The 17,398-nt window shown below is 39.2% G+C and overlaps 1 protein-coding gene across 11 annotated transcripts in view; it reads left to right on the forward strand.

The window, feature by feature from the left end:
• The window catches only part of PAM (peptidylglycine alpha-amidating monooxygenase), a 184,921-nt gene that overhangs the window by 98,621 nt on the left and 68,902 nt on the right, over positions 1 to 17,398 (forward strand). For all 11 annotated transcript variants that reach the window (XM_084833818.1, XM_084833810.1, XM_084833812.1 and 8 more), the window contains 2 exons: positions 7,260 to 7,345; positions 10,046 to 10,129. In XM_084833818.1, coding sequence (XP_084689944.1) covers positions 7,260 to 7,345; positions 10,046 to 10,129 — 170 coding nt within the window. The remainder of the gene's footprint in view (positions 1 to 7,259; positions 7,346 to 10,045; positions 10,130 to 17,398) is intronic.

Raw genomic sequence — 17,398 nt, forward strand, 5'->3', positions numbered from 1 at the left:
ACAAATTAGTGTAACTACAGCACTTCTGCGTTGCCAAAAAAACACCCATGGGTAGACCTTATTTTGGGCTTTCCAGTTGAATCTTGTATATGTTGAGTAACAATGCATTTAGATATGTGCATTGGTGGCAAAAAATAAGTATCTGTCCTCTATAGAATCATGATGTAGCTACTTATTTGTGGAAGTTTTCAAATTTCTAGCTTCAGACAATTGATTCATTCGCCATGGATCCCTAAGAGCACACACTCAGGCACACATTCACACCTACAGGTTCAAATAGTAGTTTGCTGATTCTACAGGAATGAATTACTTAACTCCTTTACTGAACTGTGTTGCCAGTTCAGTTGGCTTACTGCATAACATGGAGGTGGGTTGATATTTGGCCATTTGACTATGTGAAAATATGCTTTGTGACAAGGTGAACCTTGGATCTTCCCTAGTGATTATATGTACCTCCTCAGACAGCCTCAGAACCATTGACCTAGAAGTTTGAAAATAGGGTTGAAGTGAAAGAGTCCAGGTTCCATTTGTAAGGTAGTCAAATATGAAATAAATTTTCATTAGTACTTGAGTTGTGATGTTTCTATTTCAGAAGAGTGGGACAGTCTTAAATTTCTATTTTACTGGTTTTTCTTGAGTGGAACTGAATACTCAAAATTTAAAGTGTTTTGTTACGTTTTAGTTAAGAAAGACACGTCTTTCTTAACAAGAAGACTGCAGCATGAAGCAGTTTTCAAATTAATTTATGCCAACACAACTTCCATTCTTTTATTTCTTCTTAAAACAAGCAGATGCACTGGTATTGTATTTAGTAAGATATGTATTGAAATCACATACATTTGCATGATGTTGTCAGTGTCTGAAGCTTTTAATGCACTGTGAGTCACTCACTTCATAGATTGATTTCAAAATAGAAGGACTGTGAAGAATTGTTTTCTGGAGGGACTTCAACTAGGAATCTTCTGGATATAGTGGAGAGAAAAATCTTCTTTAGTTTCTGTTCATCTAATAGAAAGTGTATATTATTTCTTTAGAGGGAGTAAAAAGATTGTATCGCTAGGAACTTTTCTCAGTTCCATTGGTGACTATGTTCTAATAGAGGAGATCACATTTGTTGATATGGCTGTGCTTGGATATACATATTTAGTATTTAAGATGTGCTTGGTGAATGACTGGCGGATGCAGTACTTTAAAATTGTTCATTTTGTAATATTTCAAGTTGTTGTTCGATACAAGTTTTAATCAACAGATAAATCAAGTTAAGCTTAGTTGATTGATCTGTGATGTTTTTGATATATTGAGGGAAGCATGTTCATTTATAATTTTATAAACTAAAGCTACCACTCCTTGCTAAGTGGGAAGGCCATTGTGATATATTTTTTTCAATTTCATATCACTGTTATACATTAAAGCTAAAACAGCCTAAACAAACTCAGAGCTGATTATAATTTTTCTTACTCATTTAAAACTCAACTCTGTGGGTTAATCAACAAAAACATTAGTTGATTGATTTACTGGTTAAAGTGATGAAAGGTTGCAATTCCAATAAAAAATCATAAACTCAGAATAGCAAGTAAATGGCATATTTCTGCATCTTCATTCTCATCAGTAAGATATTGCTATTAATAAATCAGAAGCAGCTTTGAAATACCTTTTAAATTTTGATTGGGCCATTAATATTTGAAAAGGGCAGTCTATAAAACAGGTAACCAGAAATGCTAACTTGGCCCCAAAGGGTTATGAAATTAGAAAGGTGTTCTATTTATATATTACTGAAAATACCTCCTGTTTAATTGCATTAGATATTGAAATCCATGTGTTCATTTAGTACTTTTTACACATTCCTACTATTTCACAGTTGGTAAAGTCCTCTTGGAGTATGTGTATTCTTGCTTTTTTGAATTCAGTCCTTTTTGTAGGGATATTTCCTTGCATGAAGTAACCTCCACCCCATATTTTTGCAACATGCATCATATAGTGTTAGTATATCCTTTTAGCATGGGTCCACACGCTTTTGGCTGGGCTTAGTAGCCAAACATTATTCTAAGTTGCCATCACCCCTTCTCTACTCAGCCCCTCATCTTCACAAGCCACATGTGTTTCACTTCATTCATGCTGATTTCCCCCTTCTCAGTTATGGTGTACCCTTGTGACCCAGAAGACTCAGGGCACTTGCAAACATTAACTTAAGATGTGCTGATGCACTAGAAACTACCATGACGTCAGGCTGTCAAATACGTTCTGTTCTGTCCCAGGAGCTTAGCAAGAGCTCGACAAAGACCTAGGGAGGTCTGCTGTACAGTTTGAAAGCATCTGCTCTAAATGAAATGAAAGATTCTCTGATTTTAAGGGTAAAGGCCTGTTTCTAGAGTGCTGAGATTGATGCTTCCATTTGGCTGAATCCTAGAATTTTCTGAAAACGTTTGGATGAAAAACTCAAGGTGAACATAACCAAGTTAGTGCTTATGTTCCAGGGAGCCAGACTTTCTGAGATGAATACTTCCCATGTGATCCACTTATCCGGTGTGATTCCTTCACCAAAACATGACTGGAGCAGTGTAGGGACCTGCAGTTACTCCATTTCATTAACACACTTTTCCATTCCTTATTGTAATGCCTGCAAGAAAGTTATATCTTGAGAAATTGTAGCTTGGGTTTCTCCCCTCATTTTGTTTGTTGAGGTCTCTTTTCTATTAAATAGAAATCCAAAATCTGTGATTTTTTGTTGGTTTGTGGAAGTTCTTAAGGAAAGCCATGAAAAGAGCCATAACAGTTCTGCACAAGAGTATACCTATGTGACCACAATGGCCACCTTCATTTGTATAGACTGAAGTTGGCTCTCTCTTGCAGTTTTGAGAGAATACTGAACACAAAACTGATTAGGCACAAGTTTGTGTTTCACCTTCACATTTGTTCAGACGTGCCATTTATTGTGAACAGAATCTCTTGTACCTGTAACATTTTTTAATAGGAAAAGATCTAAGGGTAAATCTGACCTTTTATTCAAGGAACACTAATTTGTCAAGTACATTGATCAGAACTACTGATATTTTTCATTGGGTGTCTGGTGCTGTGTCGTTAGGGCAGTACAGAAATAGTGAGTACATGGCATGCTAGATTCTCGATAAACCTTTTAACTTGAGCACTCAAGTATGTTGTGATAGCAAATCAATGCCTAATCTAGTCTTCAGGTTCCCTGCTTGAAGCCTCTGCTGTCTTTAATGTTCTTGTTCAAACTTTGTATTGTGTGTAATTTTGTTGATTGTGATGTATTAATTTAAATTATATTCCAGACTTCTTTCTTAAGCAGATTCCCAGGGCAGCTAACAACAACATTTTTTTTCTAACGATTTATTCTGATGTGCTTTAATAACACAATAATCATACAAATACAATTGAGCATATAAATAGGCTTCAGGAGAAATATATCTAAAACAGAATCAAGTCATCAGGCCGGATAGAATTTAAAAGTCTTAACTTTATGCTGAAATAAGGGGGAGACAGAAGGACTCCTAAGGTAGGAAATTCCACAGAATTGGATGCTATTACAAATAAGGCCAGCTCCTGTAGGGTAACCACTTATGCATCACCAAAAAAGAGGAGAAGCACCATTAAAAAAGAGAACAAGTTCTGTTGCAGATTTTCCTAAAACTTACATATGCGGTTTTATAAGAATGGGTGCAAATTTAGAAACAATCATTATAATTTAAATGGAAATACAGTACATCGCAAAGTGGGGAAGGTTGTGACCTGTGCACCAGTCAGTCTGCTGTCCTGGTGCTATTTCAAGGCTCCTGTGCTCTTTCTTATAAAAAATATGCTTGGACTAGACAGTCCCTCAAATAGAGGGCTGTCTTCTGGCAGCCCTTCAATTAGTCCAGCCTCTTTCTACAAAGCAGAACATAGGATAGATGACCAGCCTACTCTCTTGCATATCCACCAATGGTACTTCTGAGGGAGACAGGACACAAAGCATAGCCTCCTTTGCTGATCTCAATGGATGGCCGGATTATATGGAAGCAGACAGTCCTTTGGGTCAAAAGGTCCCAAGTGGCAGTCAGCGCTTTGAATTGTGCCCAGAAGTGCACCAGAAGCTAATGAAACTAAAATAGCAATGGAGTAACATGCTTCAAAAAGCTGGCTCTGCTCAAAACTGTTACTGCTGTATTTTGCACTAATTAAAGTTTCTGGATATCTTTCAAAGGCAGCCCCAAGGTGGTACTTGGGGATATTCCTCAGGCCTGTGTATTCTCCAGGATGGGGTTCCGCAGGGGTCGGTTTTGTCCCCCATGTTGTTCAACATCTACATGAAACTGTTGAGTGCGGTCATCCGGAGTTTTGGAATGTGTTGTCATCAGTATGCTGATGACACACAGCTTTTTTCTCCTTTCAATCTTCTTCAGGTGAGGCTGTGTATGTGCTAAATCAGTGCCTGGGTGCAACAATGGACTGGGTGAGGGCTAATAAACTCAAACTCAATCCAGACAAGACTAAGATGCTGTTAGTGGGTGGTTCTCCTAACTGGATGGAGGGTGCCCAACTTGTTCTGGATGGGGTTGCACTCGCCCTGAAGGAGCAGGTTCATAGCTTGGGGGTCCTCCTGGAGCCATCTTGGTCACTTGAGGCTCAAGTAGCATCAGTGACATGGAGTGCCTTCTACCACCTTTGGTGGGTGGCCCAGCTATGCCCCTATCTGGACAGAGATAAACAGGTGTCTATGCTCTGGTAACCTCCAAGTTAGATTACTGCAATGTGCTGCACATGGGGCTGCCTTTGAAGATGGTCTGGAAGCTGCAGCTTGTGCAAAATGCGGCAGCCAGGCTGATAATGGGGACCAGATGGTCTGAACATATAAGACCGATTCTGGCTCGCTTGCACTTGTTCCCAAATGCTTCTGAGCCCAATTGTAAGTGCTGGTTTTGACTTCTAAAGCCCTACACGGCTTAGGGCCATAGTACCTGATGGAATGCCTCTCCTCGCATGAACCGACCTATACACTACGCTCCGCATCTAAGGCCTGCCTCTGGCAACCTCCTCTGAGGGAGATTCAGAGGGCGGCAACAAGGGAGAAGGCCTTCTCAGTGGTGGCTCCCCATTTACGGAATAATCTCCCTGATGAGGCCCGCCTGGCACCAACATTGTCATCTTTTCAGCACAAGGTTAAAACTGCCCTCTTCTCTTGCTCATTTGGCAGCATATAATGAGTCTCTTGATTGTTTCTGGCAGATTGTTTTTGTTTTAGATATGTCGTTGTTGTGTGTGTTATTTGTTCTGTGTTATTGCGTGAATGGTTTTATATTTTATATAATGTATTTTAATGGTTTTGTTTTTTGTGAACTGCCCAGAAAACTTCAGCTATGGGGCGGTATAGAAATATAATGAATGAATGTAGATTCCATTACAGTAGTACTGAAATTATGGACAGTATTCTCTTAGAAGCCTTTCTGTATAGATTGTTTTATTTTTCTACTCTTTTACTTCTCCACAATTGATTTGAGTTTAGGAGGGAGGATTATTTTCTTTTAAAGTCAAGCAAACTAAAAATTCTACCATTGTCTTTCTATTGGCAGACTATATATGGTGTAAATGAGCTCATAGAGCATTCTTCAGGGTTGAAATACATTTAATGAGAACCTTGTTTCTATGGTGGCATTTATATTAGCCAGATTGGCTGGATGGTCAACTAATAAATGATTTAGAACATTAAAACAGTTCAGTTGCTGGATCAGAAGGTATATATGACTGTATTATTTAATGGTATAACTTTCGAATTCAGTTTACAAATATTTTGCGAAAGATAAGGAACAGCAATTTATACAGCTTAAAAAGTTAGGCTCTTTCTGCCTTAAGTAAGCATTTAATTTCAGCAAAGCTATTTTCTGTATCGTCAGCCCACGGGGGAAAATAAGCCTTTTTTGGCAAAAAGAAGCAATGTTCACTCTAATGAACCTTCTGATACTAAGGGCTAATTTCTTTACGTGTCAAAAATAGATCTTAAGCCAGATATGTACTGTCACATTGTATATAAAGGAGAAAATAAGCTGTTGAAATTATCATATTAAATTATAGATATTTCAGATGATGGAGTTTAGTTTGTATACTAAGAATTATATTTGAATTTGGGAATAGAATCTACACTAATAAACGTTGCACAAGCTACAGGTCAAAATGTGGCGTATGCATACAGTTTTTCTTTTATGGGTGACTTTGACTATTTAAATTGAGGAACCAACTTGCAGAAGCATTTTCTGTGCAAACACCATTGCAATGGTTTTCAAACAGTAGGGTAGGGTCCCTCTGCAGGAGGGCACAAAATTTCACCAGGGAAAAGGTCTTCCTCCAGGCTGCACTGTTTGGCATTGAACCATCCAAGCTGCTGTAGTATCCATGGCAGCTACAGAGAATTGCTACTTCTCCTTCCTTGGCCAGGTTTAGGAAGAAGTCCCAGGGCCAAAGCACAAATTACTTCAAAGACATAGCTCACAGCTAAAAAAAATATCTCTAGAGTAAGTGCAGGGGTCCTTATTTAGATCAGGGTCCTAGCAGGGGGGGGTAGGGGACCTTTTAACCTTCCTCCTGGGAGTACTTCCAGTACAAATTAGGGGGAGGAGGGGATGCCTTCAATGTATATTGCCAGATAGTGCTTCATTTGCTTTAGTTATGTCTGTCGATCTTCGATGCCCTGCTCTAGTCTCTTGCTGATACCACTGTTGGACTCTAGTGCCCTGGTCCCTAAATCCAGATTAGCAAATGTATACATACAGCTGTGTGAGGATTCTGTGTGCTTGCTTCTTAGTCAGTGTGTACAGTGGTTAGAGTGTCAGACTGGGGAGACTGGATTGAAATCCATGTTATGCCATGAAGCTCTCTAGGTGTCCTTGGGCCAGATCCTATTTCTCAGTCTAACCTACCTCAGAGGGTTTTTGTGAAGATAAAATGGAACCAGGGACACTGCCTTGAGCTTTCTGAAAGAAAGGTGGAATGTAAATGTAATAAATAAAATATTGCCAGCCAAAGAGATGGCTGCTGGTGAGCTGGAACGCTCGAAAGGTAGAGCAAATTTGAGAAGAGAGTCCGGGTTCAAACCACACGAGAAATACTGTCCCAAATGTCACATTTTACTAGTTTGTAGAGTACATCATGATTCTAAAAGATGCTCTCTTTGAAAAGAAGCCTAAATGTAGAAGTAGTTTCTGGTGAGAAATGAAATTAAGTGCTTTAGAGATTACAGATTATTTTTCCATGTGTATTACCTTCAGGGATTGCGATGGAGGAACATGCACGGACACATCCAATATTTTGTATGCTTGGGCAAGAAATGCACCACCAACAAGACTTCCAAAAGGTATGGGGTCGATCTTGATCTGACATTCCAAATGAGTATGTGGTAGTAGGAGTGGACATAGCATGCTTTTTTGGTGTGTGTGTGCATGCGGGCGGGTGCATTGCCATGTGTGCGGGGAAATATATATATATATATATATATATATATATATATATATATATATATATATATATATATCGGAGCACAGCTCTAATATATATATATAGAGAGAGTACAGCTCTAATATATATATTAATATATATATAATATATATATATTAGAGCTGTGCTCCGCTTTGGTCCAAATCCCAAATTCCGAAGTGGATCAAGGTGATTCTGATTGCTTCAGTCTGAATCCAAAGCAGGTCCGAAGTGGGTTGGAGAGATCTGAAGCACTTTGGATTGCTTCGGACAATTTTGAAGCCAAGATAGCCTGTCTGAGAAAATGTAACAAATTGCTAGAGAAGGGAGGAGGAGAGAAGCATTGGGAGGGGGGAACTGAGCCTTGGAAAGTGGCATCTCAAGGTGCGAATAGGACTGAACTTTTAACCCAGCAGTTTGTTTCCTTGCTTTGTACTGCTTGTTCTTTGGCTCCCGGCTTCTCAATTACTATTCCTTCCCTTCCCATTTTTCAACTCTCTCTATTTTTTTTTTTAAAAAAACCAAAGACTACCAAAAAACAAAACAAAACCCTTTTCGCTTTTGTTACTCTTTAGTGTTATTTCCCTTCCCCTCACCCCTTAGCTTGTAGATAGTTTTTTCTTTCTGTATCTGCTTTTCTTTTGGTCAAGTGTGTGTGTGTGTGTGTGCATGCTGTGTGAGTGCACCATACACATTATTGTGCACAACCAAACGGTGTGTGGCCAAAGCAGTACACTAATACACAGCCCAATATATACTGTGAAGCAAAGCACTACACAATACACATAATATGAAGCATCATCACTTTTGCTGATTTTCTAAGAAACTTTCTTTGCCTGTTGCTTGTTTTCCCTTGTGTACATCAAATGGGCATAAGAAAAATAGGATCAGGCTAGGCTATATGTATTTTTTAATGTTTGCTTTATCTTACCCTTCCCGGGGGAAAGGGCTGCCAAAATTATCAGGGGGCTGGCACAACTCCTCTATAAAAGGCTTCAATGTTTGGGCTATTTAATTTAAAAGAAAGGCGGGGGGCAGGGGTTTATGGAGTAGAGGAAGTGCAACAGTACAATTAATAAATAAGCCCCACTGAGTTCAGTCAGTGTGACTTTTTCAGGTAATGTGTATTGCAATTTGCAGCCAAAGAGATGTTTTCTTTCTCCCCATAATGAGAGCCTCAGGTAAGTGGCAGATTTAGAACAGACAAAAGGAAAGTACTTTTGCATTAAAAAACAAAACAAAAACCCTTACACCAGAGATTAGGGATAGTGACCTCCTAATTGTCACCTTAAACACCTTCTGATTAGGATCTCTAATCCCCTGTGTGGCTGTCAGTTTTTTACCTTTTGTTTTAGTTTCTGAGAAAAGGAAATTTTATGCATGGCTAACACAAAAACTGGACCAAACTGTCTGAAGTGTGGCTCCATTGGGGCTGCCAGGTGCCCAAATTTTATGCACTTCTGTGGAAGGACTGAAGAACTACAGTTCTTTGCTTTGAGAGATTTACTTGAGAAAAGCAAATTTTATCTGTTCCTAGCACAAAAACAACTGGGCCAAAGTGTCTGCCATTTGGCAGGTTTAGTCACCTCCATTGGGGCTGCCAGGTCCCCAAATTTCATGTATTTATCATAACTACTGAAAAAGTTATGGTTGTTTCTGTTTTCCAGTGCAAGTCAGTGGGAAAACATAAAATCCAAATAATTTGGATATCCAAGTCTCGATTAGAATCTGAAGCTAAGCAGATCGGGTGTGAGCAAATCGGGGCTGATTCAGAAGTTCCAAATTAGCCTCCGAAGCGAATCGGGGGGCGGGGGTCTATGCACAGCCCAATGTATATAAAACTTCAGAGGCTGTCTGTCTGTGTCTTACTCTCTGTCTGCCTGTCTGTCTGTCTCTCATAATGATTATTAATGCTACTCCTTGAGAAAACTGGGTCCTTCAAAGTACAGATTGCTAATTTCGGTAAATTGCTACCAAAAACTGGGAAGCTGGGAAATTTTTAACTTGCTTTTTCCTTTTAATGTGGGCCTGAACAAATTTCATTACAGAATGAGCTTCGCTGCTGTCTTCTTTACTGCAGCTGGAGATAACTTTTATGACTTCTAAATGATGGATTATTGGTGAATTCTATTTGGTTTGTAGCAGGGCACTGTCAAGATGATTCTTTTATCTTACATTATACCAAGTAAAGTTCTCTGTTCCATATTCCCACTAACAGTGAGCTAAGCCACTGATGTAAAAAACAACAACACACAGACATTTCCCCCTAATAAAATAAAATAAAAATACCGACATAAACCTGCGATATCTTGCCTGTCTGTTTCTGTTTGATCTTCCCATTTATCATAGCTAGGACAAATGCAGAACTTTCAGTTCAAATGTTATATTTTCCTTGAAGCGTATACTTCAGAAATTAGCATTGCATTCATTTTAAAGTTATTAGAATAAGAACTTTCCCTACAGTTCTTAATATAGATGTTTTAGGATTTCAATTGAGTTTCTTGCTTTAGGTTGTCACCCTATTAAGACTACGTTTGCATCTAATTTCTTGAATTTCAACTCATCTTTTTTTCATGCAAAGGTGTTGGATTCAAAGTTGGAGGAGATAAGGGTAGCAAATACTTTGTTCTCCAAGTACATTATGGCGATGTTAGTGCATTCAAAGGTATGTGTGGTCTCCAAATGTTATTTTTATATGATGTTTTGAATAATATAGAATTAAAACATGAAATGAGCAACTAGCTAGTTACTGAGGTAAGTTACAACAGAAATGGCAGTTTAAGGGTGCTCTCGTATGGGGAAGGGCAGACATTCCTGCATTTGGAATAGGTCTGTGTACAGTAAGTTAAATTGGAAGTCATTTGCTGGATTGCCAGAACTAATATGATTTTAAATCGGATCTATTCCAAATTGGTAGTGCCTCCAGGCTCTGCCTTTCTGATTGTGTAATCAGGAATGCAACAGGGCCTAGAGGCCAACTTGTAGCCACCGCTGTCACCACCTCTTTCCCTAATTTACTGATGTCGAAGGTAGTGTGGACAATTCCCAGCTGGTCATTGGCAGGGCCCCGTTGAGGACTTGGAAGCTGCTAATGAGATCCAAAGCAGTATGCAGGGACACTGAAAAGCATGGGCACTGTAGTTACCATAGTTCCTGGTGTCCCTGCATCTTACAGTGAGTATGGATGATAGCAGCCTTCCCCAAACTTGTGTCCTCCAGATCTGTCAGCATTCCTCACCATGGGCCATGATGGTTGAGGTTAATGGGAGTTGAAGTTCAAAGCATCTGGAAGATACCAGGTTGGGGAAGGCTACATGATAGCATCCGAGAGCCTGCAGTTGCAGTTCCTAAGATCCTTTCCTGCTCTTCCCCGCCTTATTAAGTTTGGGAATGGAAAGGCAATAGCAGGAAGATCTCCTGGAAACTGTAGTGGGACTGAAGCCGATTTATTTCTATCAGGCCCAAACCTGTACATGGTTCACTGCAGTATTGTATCAAAAGTTGAAATCTTCCAGGAAAGGGACCTATTTTAAATACCCATTATATCAGAAGTCAGTTGTTTTCTAAAAGCAGTTAAGACTTCAGCTAGTCCTGCAAATTCATGATATTGGCCTGGTTTGCACCTCATGTCAACCCACTTTTTTTTTTAAAAAAATGTAGGTTATTATGAATGGGCCTGAAGAAGCCCAATCAGCAGGAGCGGTTAAACAACCCATGGGCCTTCTGCCCATTGTTTGGTTACTGTTAAGTGTGAACCAGAAACTCTGGCTTGTTTCTCCCCTGACAAGCTTGAGAAAAAATCTGTGGTTGATTGTTGGGTTGTTTCTCTGGCTTGTCTCTCCCCTGAGGAGCCAGAGTTCCTGATTCTCATGTAATGCTAGCCAAATCACAGATGGAAGGTCTATGTGTTTTTTACCGCTCCCACTTGCAGCGGGAGCAGAGTGGTCAGGCTTATTTGGGTTCATTCACGATAATGAGATGTACGAACCAGGCTACTGACTGGTTAAATTGCATTAAATCATATGGGAAAATAAATCTTGATATAAACCTTAGTAAAGGGAATTAATATTCAGTTATACTCCTGACAGCCCTTTTGAATATCTTTGATTTGTTGCTGGTGTCTTAGAATATCCTGGCAGTTTGTTAATGTAAAGCTCACAGCTGTGATACCATGCCTTTGAGACTCTTTGCAATAATGATTGTATCTTGTGTTCTGACCTTTTAATTTTTAGCAAGTGAAAATGGTTTCTGATTTAGAAACTCCGAGGGCTCCTGTTTGATAATGGCAGCAACCCACCAAGCACTGTTGCTGCCCAGTGCTAGCTCTGTCAAGATGAATTTAAATTGCACAGCAACAGTGCTTTGTAGATTATTTCCCCCTAGTTTCTGTTTAAGGGTTGTGTTTGCACTGGCAAGTTTCCAGCATAATATGTAACATTTTGTTTCATAGCATATTGTTCTTTTCAGCATGCTCTGTGAGCCTTGCATATTATATGCCTTATACAGTACATACAATTTCTTTCTTAATAATAATCTCACTATTTCCCCCCCATTTTGGGTGTTTATACATTGCTATGTTCTTGAATTGCCACAAATTCACAAGTGGTAAAAAGTATAATCCAGCAAGTGATCTTAACAAGGGTCTGGTGAGGAGAGGCTTCCTTCATGGAACAGCCATATAGTTCTCCCTAAGAATCTCCTTTACACAGTTCTGATTCAATGCATTTTAATGTTAGGATGAGTGGCTCCAGTACAGTGTTGTCTTTTCTTCCTTTTTTAATGGTAATTGCAAAGATAATTTTCAGAGCCATAGTTGCATTAGTATGTTGTGGAAAAAACTCTTTGCTAAATACTAACACTTTTAATTACAGCATAAGGTTTTGTGGACAGGAGTCAATTTCATCAGGTGCATCCTGAGTTTGCAAGTATATATATGTACATCCAGCTGTAGAGGAAAGGAAATTGTAAAAACAAATTATTATGTAATTGAATTGTCACCTACTGTACTTTTAATGCATTTCATTAAACGTCATTTTAAAATGTGTTTCCCCTCTGTATACCCATATGTATATATAAATGCAAACTGAGGATAACACCTCATGCATCTGTGTCCATGAACACTTGTGTCATAATAAATATGTTAGCCTTCAATGTGCTGCAAGACTCTTGTTTGTTTTAAATGTATTTCTGTTTTAATTTAATGGACTAGGCCAACATCTCTAACAACTATAACTTAAGCATGTAAATGAATTGCAACCAAATATGCTGAGTAATAGGGTCATCCTAGGCATGTCTACTCAAAAGTAAGCCCCAATGACTTAAGTGACACTTACTCCCAGTTAATATGTATACGATTACAGCTGGAGAGAGAGAGAGCAATCCTGTGATCCCTGGGAAAGTGTCCCAAGGACCATAGGATGGCTCGTAAACCATTGCCTTAGTTGAAGATGAGGAACGAATTCTACTTCCTTTTCCTTATAGCAAGAAACTCAGTGGTTTAGTCTGAGTTGTGAGATTGTAAAAGGCATGTGGCTATAAAACAGCGCTTCTGGAAAGCGATTATGATTTTTAGTCTGTATCCATTTCCATTTTTCACTAAGCTTTTCCCCAGTGTATGTGTGCTTGCTTCCATTTTTTCATATAGCTCATTACTTCCAACTGTTTATAAAATATAGATATTTTATAGACATTAGGTTGAATCCAATGGCATGTTAGCAGAGATCTTCTGGCATGACAGGACTTTCTCCCTCTCTCCTCCCTCCTGCAGCCCTGTTCACCACAGGAAAATTTGCTCCAGAGGGTTTTCCAGCCCTCAGAAACACATTCGGAGGGTATGTGGGACTGTGGAGGGAGGGGGAATTGCCCCCTCTTGATTCCTCTGGCAGAACTGGTTCAGTCAGTAGAATGACATTATTGGATCCAACCTGTTAATTACACTATTGTCACAGAAATTAGACAAAATCAGACATTTTTGTGTTCAGAGATCAGTCCTAATAAGATAACTTACAGTGTTTCCAAATCTTACCTTACTTACTATGAAAAATAATACTGAAAAAAGAATAAACTTTATTGCATAAAGATAAGTTTTACCTTATTAAACAAGTAGTTTCACTTTAAACTGCTATTTGCTAGTTACGTTCACAGACTATCCTTTCCTGTTTTTCTCAAAAAATTTAAGATGTTCATCTGCATGTATTCTTACACATGAGTTTAATTGCAATGTCGTGGAATATGTTTAAGCAGCTGTTTCTTTCATAGTTGTAAAATATGCTTGTACAATATCCCATTCTATTCATAATAGATTAGTAGTAGTCAAATTTCCTTGTCGCAATATTATTTCACATTCTATTTAATACTAGACAAATTTGTAATAACTCCCATTTGTAAATATTTCACAGTGAGTCAGGGCTGGAAATTTTGTTTCTGTTGCTTCCATTTTTTAGCTGTAATCCTGGTACAATAAGCCTGATTTTAGGCTATTTCAGCTTCATAAACCTTTAATGTATCTTCTGAGTGGCAGTTACCATTTATTTTTTCCAGTGATCAAAGAATTAGGAGCTGATATGCATATCACAATGGATTTTGTTATATGCACTCTGCAATCCAGAAGTGCTATTAAACCACACTAGTAAGCACAGCTTCTTGTTTGATCTCGGTTGGAAACTCTGCATAGAGAATCAGCTTTGAAAGAAACCTGCTTCTAAGGGGGGGATGAATGCATTTTCCTCTCTTTGCCAAGGGCAAATGGAAGCTAATAATTTATTTGTCCTGGAGCAATGTGTACTTGCTCTCTAGCTGAAATGCAAAATCAAAGGAATTATCCTAGACTGAGTGGCAATAGGGAAGATGATTTTAAGGTGGTGTGTAAGGATTGTATTGTGTTCTAGCAATCTGCTTAGCTGATGCTGCAGTTGCCAAAAAAAAAAAAAAACCTGTTATGATCCCATTTCTTCCAGTTTATCAAAGCTGCTGAGTGGGGACCTCGTTTAGACATGCACATTTTGGGAAGTGGATGTATAAGAGATAGAAAGTAGGCCCATATGTACGGAGATCCTGCCACTGCGAATGGGAGCTCTTGTCATAAATCTTGTCATACATCATAAATATTTAACACAGGGACTAGTGTGTTACTTGCAAAAATAAAAGGACTTAGTAGTTGATTTGATCTCTTATGCAAGACTGAAGCCTAGCCCAGATTTCATTTTTTGCTTTAGCATAGCAAGCACATTTCCTGAAGTACGCAGTGATGTGGATTTGGAGCACAGTAATGTTCCTTCGGCTTGTACTTGTAATGTCTAGCTTATTCACAAAGTGCTTTTTATTCACTCCAGATGCAAAGATAGCTGTACCTATTTGCTTGGCCAGACTGTATGAGTGCTACAGCCTAGCAATGAGCAATCACACTTGAATGAGTGTGGATAAAGTAGAAACTGCTTGGGACTATTTTGTGGGAAATGGGTCTGTCCTAAAGGATGCTTAACTGAAATGGGTTGAACAAAAGTTATTAAAGCAAATATTTTCTTTAAGCTGAAATAATTTCAACCTTGCCTTTTTTGTCAGTTCCCTTTAATTCGGCCATTTATGTAAATGTATACACTTATAAACAAGGATGTATATAAGTGTATACATCCTTGTGTGTATACACTTATATATTAAACAGATTACTGAGAACTAGCTCTTTTTATTTCAAATTTATTTCAAATAACTCAAAAGAGATGTACAGATTTTATGTTATTTAGATGTTTTTTGTCTCTCCCCCTACCCCTGCACTTTGTACTTATGCTCTTTTCTCAAATTTTCCTGTCCAGGGTGTGTTGACCCGGATTTTCTAATGTGTTAAAAGCTCATGGAACAATCAAATGTCTTGAATGCAGGAACATGAGTTATAAAATGGTTGTATCTGGGGAGGTGGTGGGCAAAAATCTTCTCCATCCGGAAGCTTCCCCTCCTCCCAGTGACATTTGCCCACTTCTGGGTGACCACCAGCCTTGGCTGATTGTAACTGGGAGATATCTATCCAAATCCATGCTGTTAGAGAGTATTGCCTTGGGCAACTTACAATCAGCCAGTGTGACATCTTTATTTCTCTGTAAAATGAAAGTAATTTACTTCACAGGATTGTTTGAGGATGAATAAGAGCGATTACAAAGCAGTTAAAGCAGTTAGCAGTTTTTAGCATTTTCTAAAAAGAGTATTGCTTTTTCCCATTTCTCTGTAGCAAACAAATCCCCTTTGCCTTCATCTATCCTGCTTATTTGCATCCCTGGACTTTTCCCCAGCTTGCTTTGCAACTCCATATGTTGTATGTATAAATCAGCTCCCAGTATTCAAAATATAATAATAAAGTAATATTGTAAGAACTGACAACAGTGGTCAGACAGATCATGTCTCTGGAAATGCATACGCAGGGTGTTAGTATGCTGGCAATCCTCTCAGCGTCAGGTGTTCCGAAACATATTTCCTCTGAACATGGAGGTTTCCTTTAAGTATCATAGCTAATACCATTGAGAGACATTTAGTGGAGGACTCATGTAATTTGATAGGTATGTCTATGATGAGAATAAGATCATTTTTCAGTGCCGCTTAAAATCAAGTTGTTGCGGCCTCTAATTACTAGGAAGAAACAATTGGTGGTGAAATAAGATTGATGTTAGCAGTGGTTCACTGTTGATAAAAAGCTAAGAAGTCAGAAATGTTTAAAATGCTGTGAAACTATTAAGACATGTACTGTAAAGCAGTAGTTCAATATTTATATTTAAACAAAAATTCAGTTTCTTTTCCAAAAGTGACAAGGATTTTGATAATGCATGCATGCTGTCTGCACATTCACCACTTCTTATTACTTTAGGAATCCAGCATGATCTGCATGCAGTGTACTATTAAAATCAATATAAGTGTTTATTTGTGAAAGAGGATTTCACAGAGGATTAACCACCACTTATCCTTCTATTTCATCCCTCTTCTCCAGTGGGGGGCAATTCCAGGGAGTCCAGGGGCTTCTTTCCATCCCTCTGGATCCTTCCTTGCCACAGGCTGCACTCTTGCTGCTGTTGCTGCAGTGCCAAAATGTGTGGTGCAGTGGTGACAGCAAATAATTCTCCCTCTTAATCCTCTGTTGTGATTTGCTGCTGAACTATTTTTTTGCTGCTACCACACCACCAAATTTTGGTGGCACTGGAGGCCACGGGGAGTACATGGGGGCAGTGTGTTGCACACCCCTGCTCTACTCACTGTAGGGACAAACATACTCTTGCACACATACCACAGACATGCACATTGATTACATAACACAGCTGGTGGAAGGGGTGGTATGGAAGCTCTTGATCCATATTATATACACTTGCTCATACATGGTTGGTGGAGAAAATGGGGCAGCGAAGGGAAATGCTTGCGCTTTCCCCTTTGCCCACCTATAGGCACAAACATTAATAGGTACATAGATATACACATGCACTAATTCACAGAGACACAGACAGTTGGTGGTGCGGAAGGGGAGAGGGACAAATACGAGCGCCTTACATGTGTGTGCACACGTGTACTCCATAATGCCTTCAGCATGCACACAGTCTTTAGAGGAAAGGAAAGGGCAGAGGGAGGAAAACTCCCTGCCCCCCAGCAGGTACACAGAGCTTTCCCCCTGTAGCTTTCCTCCTCCATGCCCTTCCATTTTTGCATTTTGTGCTGTGCAGAGGTTCCCTTCAGCTGCTTTTCTTGGAAGCTGGAATGGCTAAATATCCAGCTGAAATTAGTCCAAGAAGCAATCAGCAGGGGCTTGGCTTAGATTGACAGGATGGAGCAGACAGGCCGTGCCCTCTTGCATCATTTTAACCCGACCAGTAAATGTGCTGATCATCTCAGTGGGGAGGGTGGTTGAGCATTCTGCTGCCCTCTGCTCAGAAGCAGTGAATGGATGGATGAGTATTCCCATGGGAAA

Source organism: Heloderma suspectum, chromosome 2 (genome assembly GCF_057233095.1).
Source record: "Heloderma suspectum isolate Gila_16-S chromosome 2, 16-S_ref, whole genome shotgun sequence".
NCBI lineage: Eukaryota > Metazoa > Chordata > Lepidosauria > Squamata > Helodermatidae > Heloderma > Heloderma suspectum.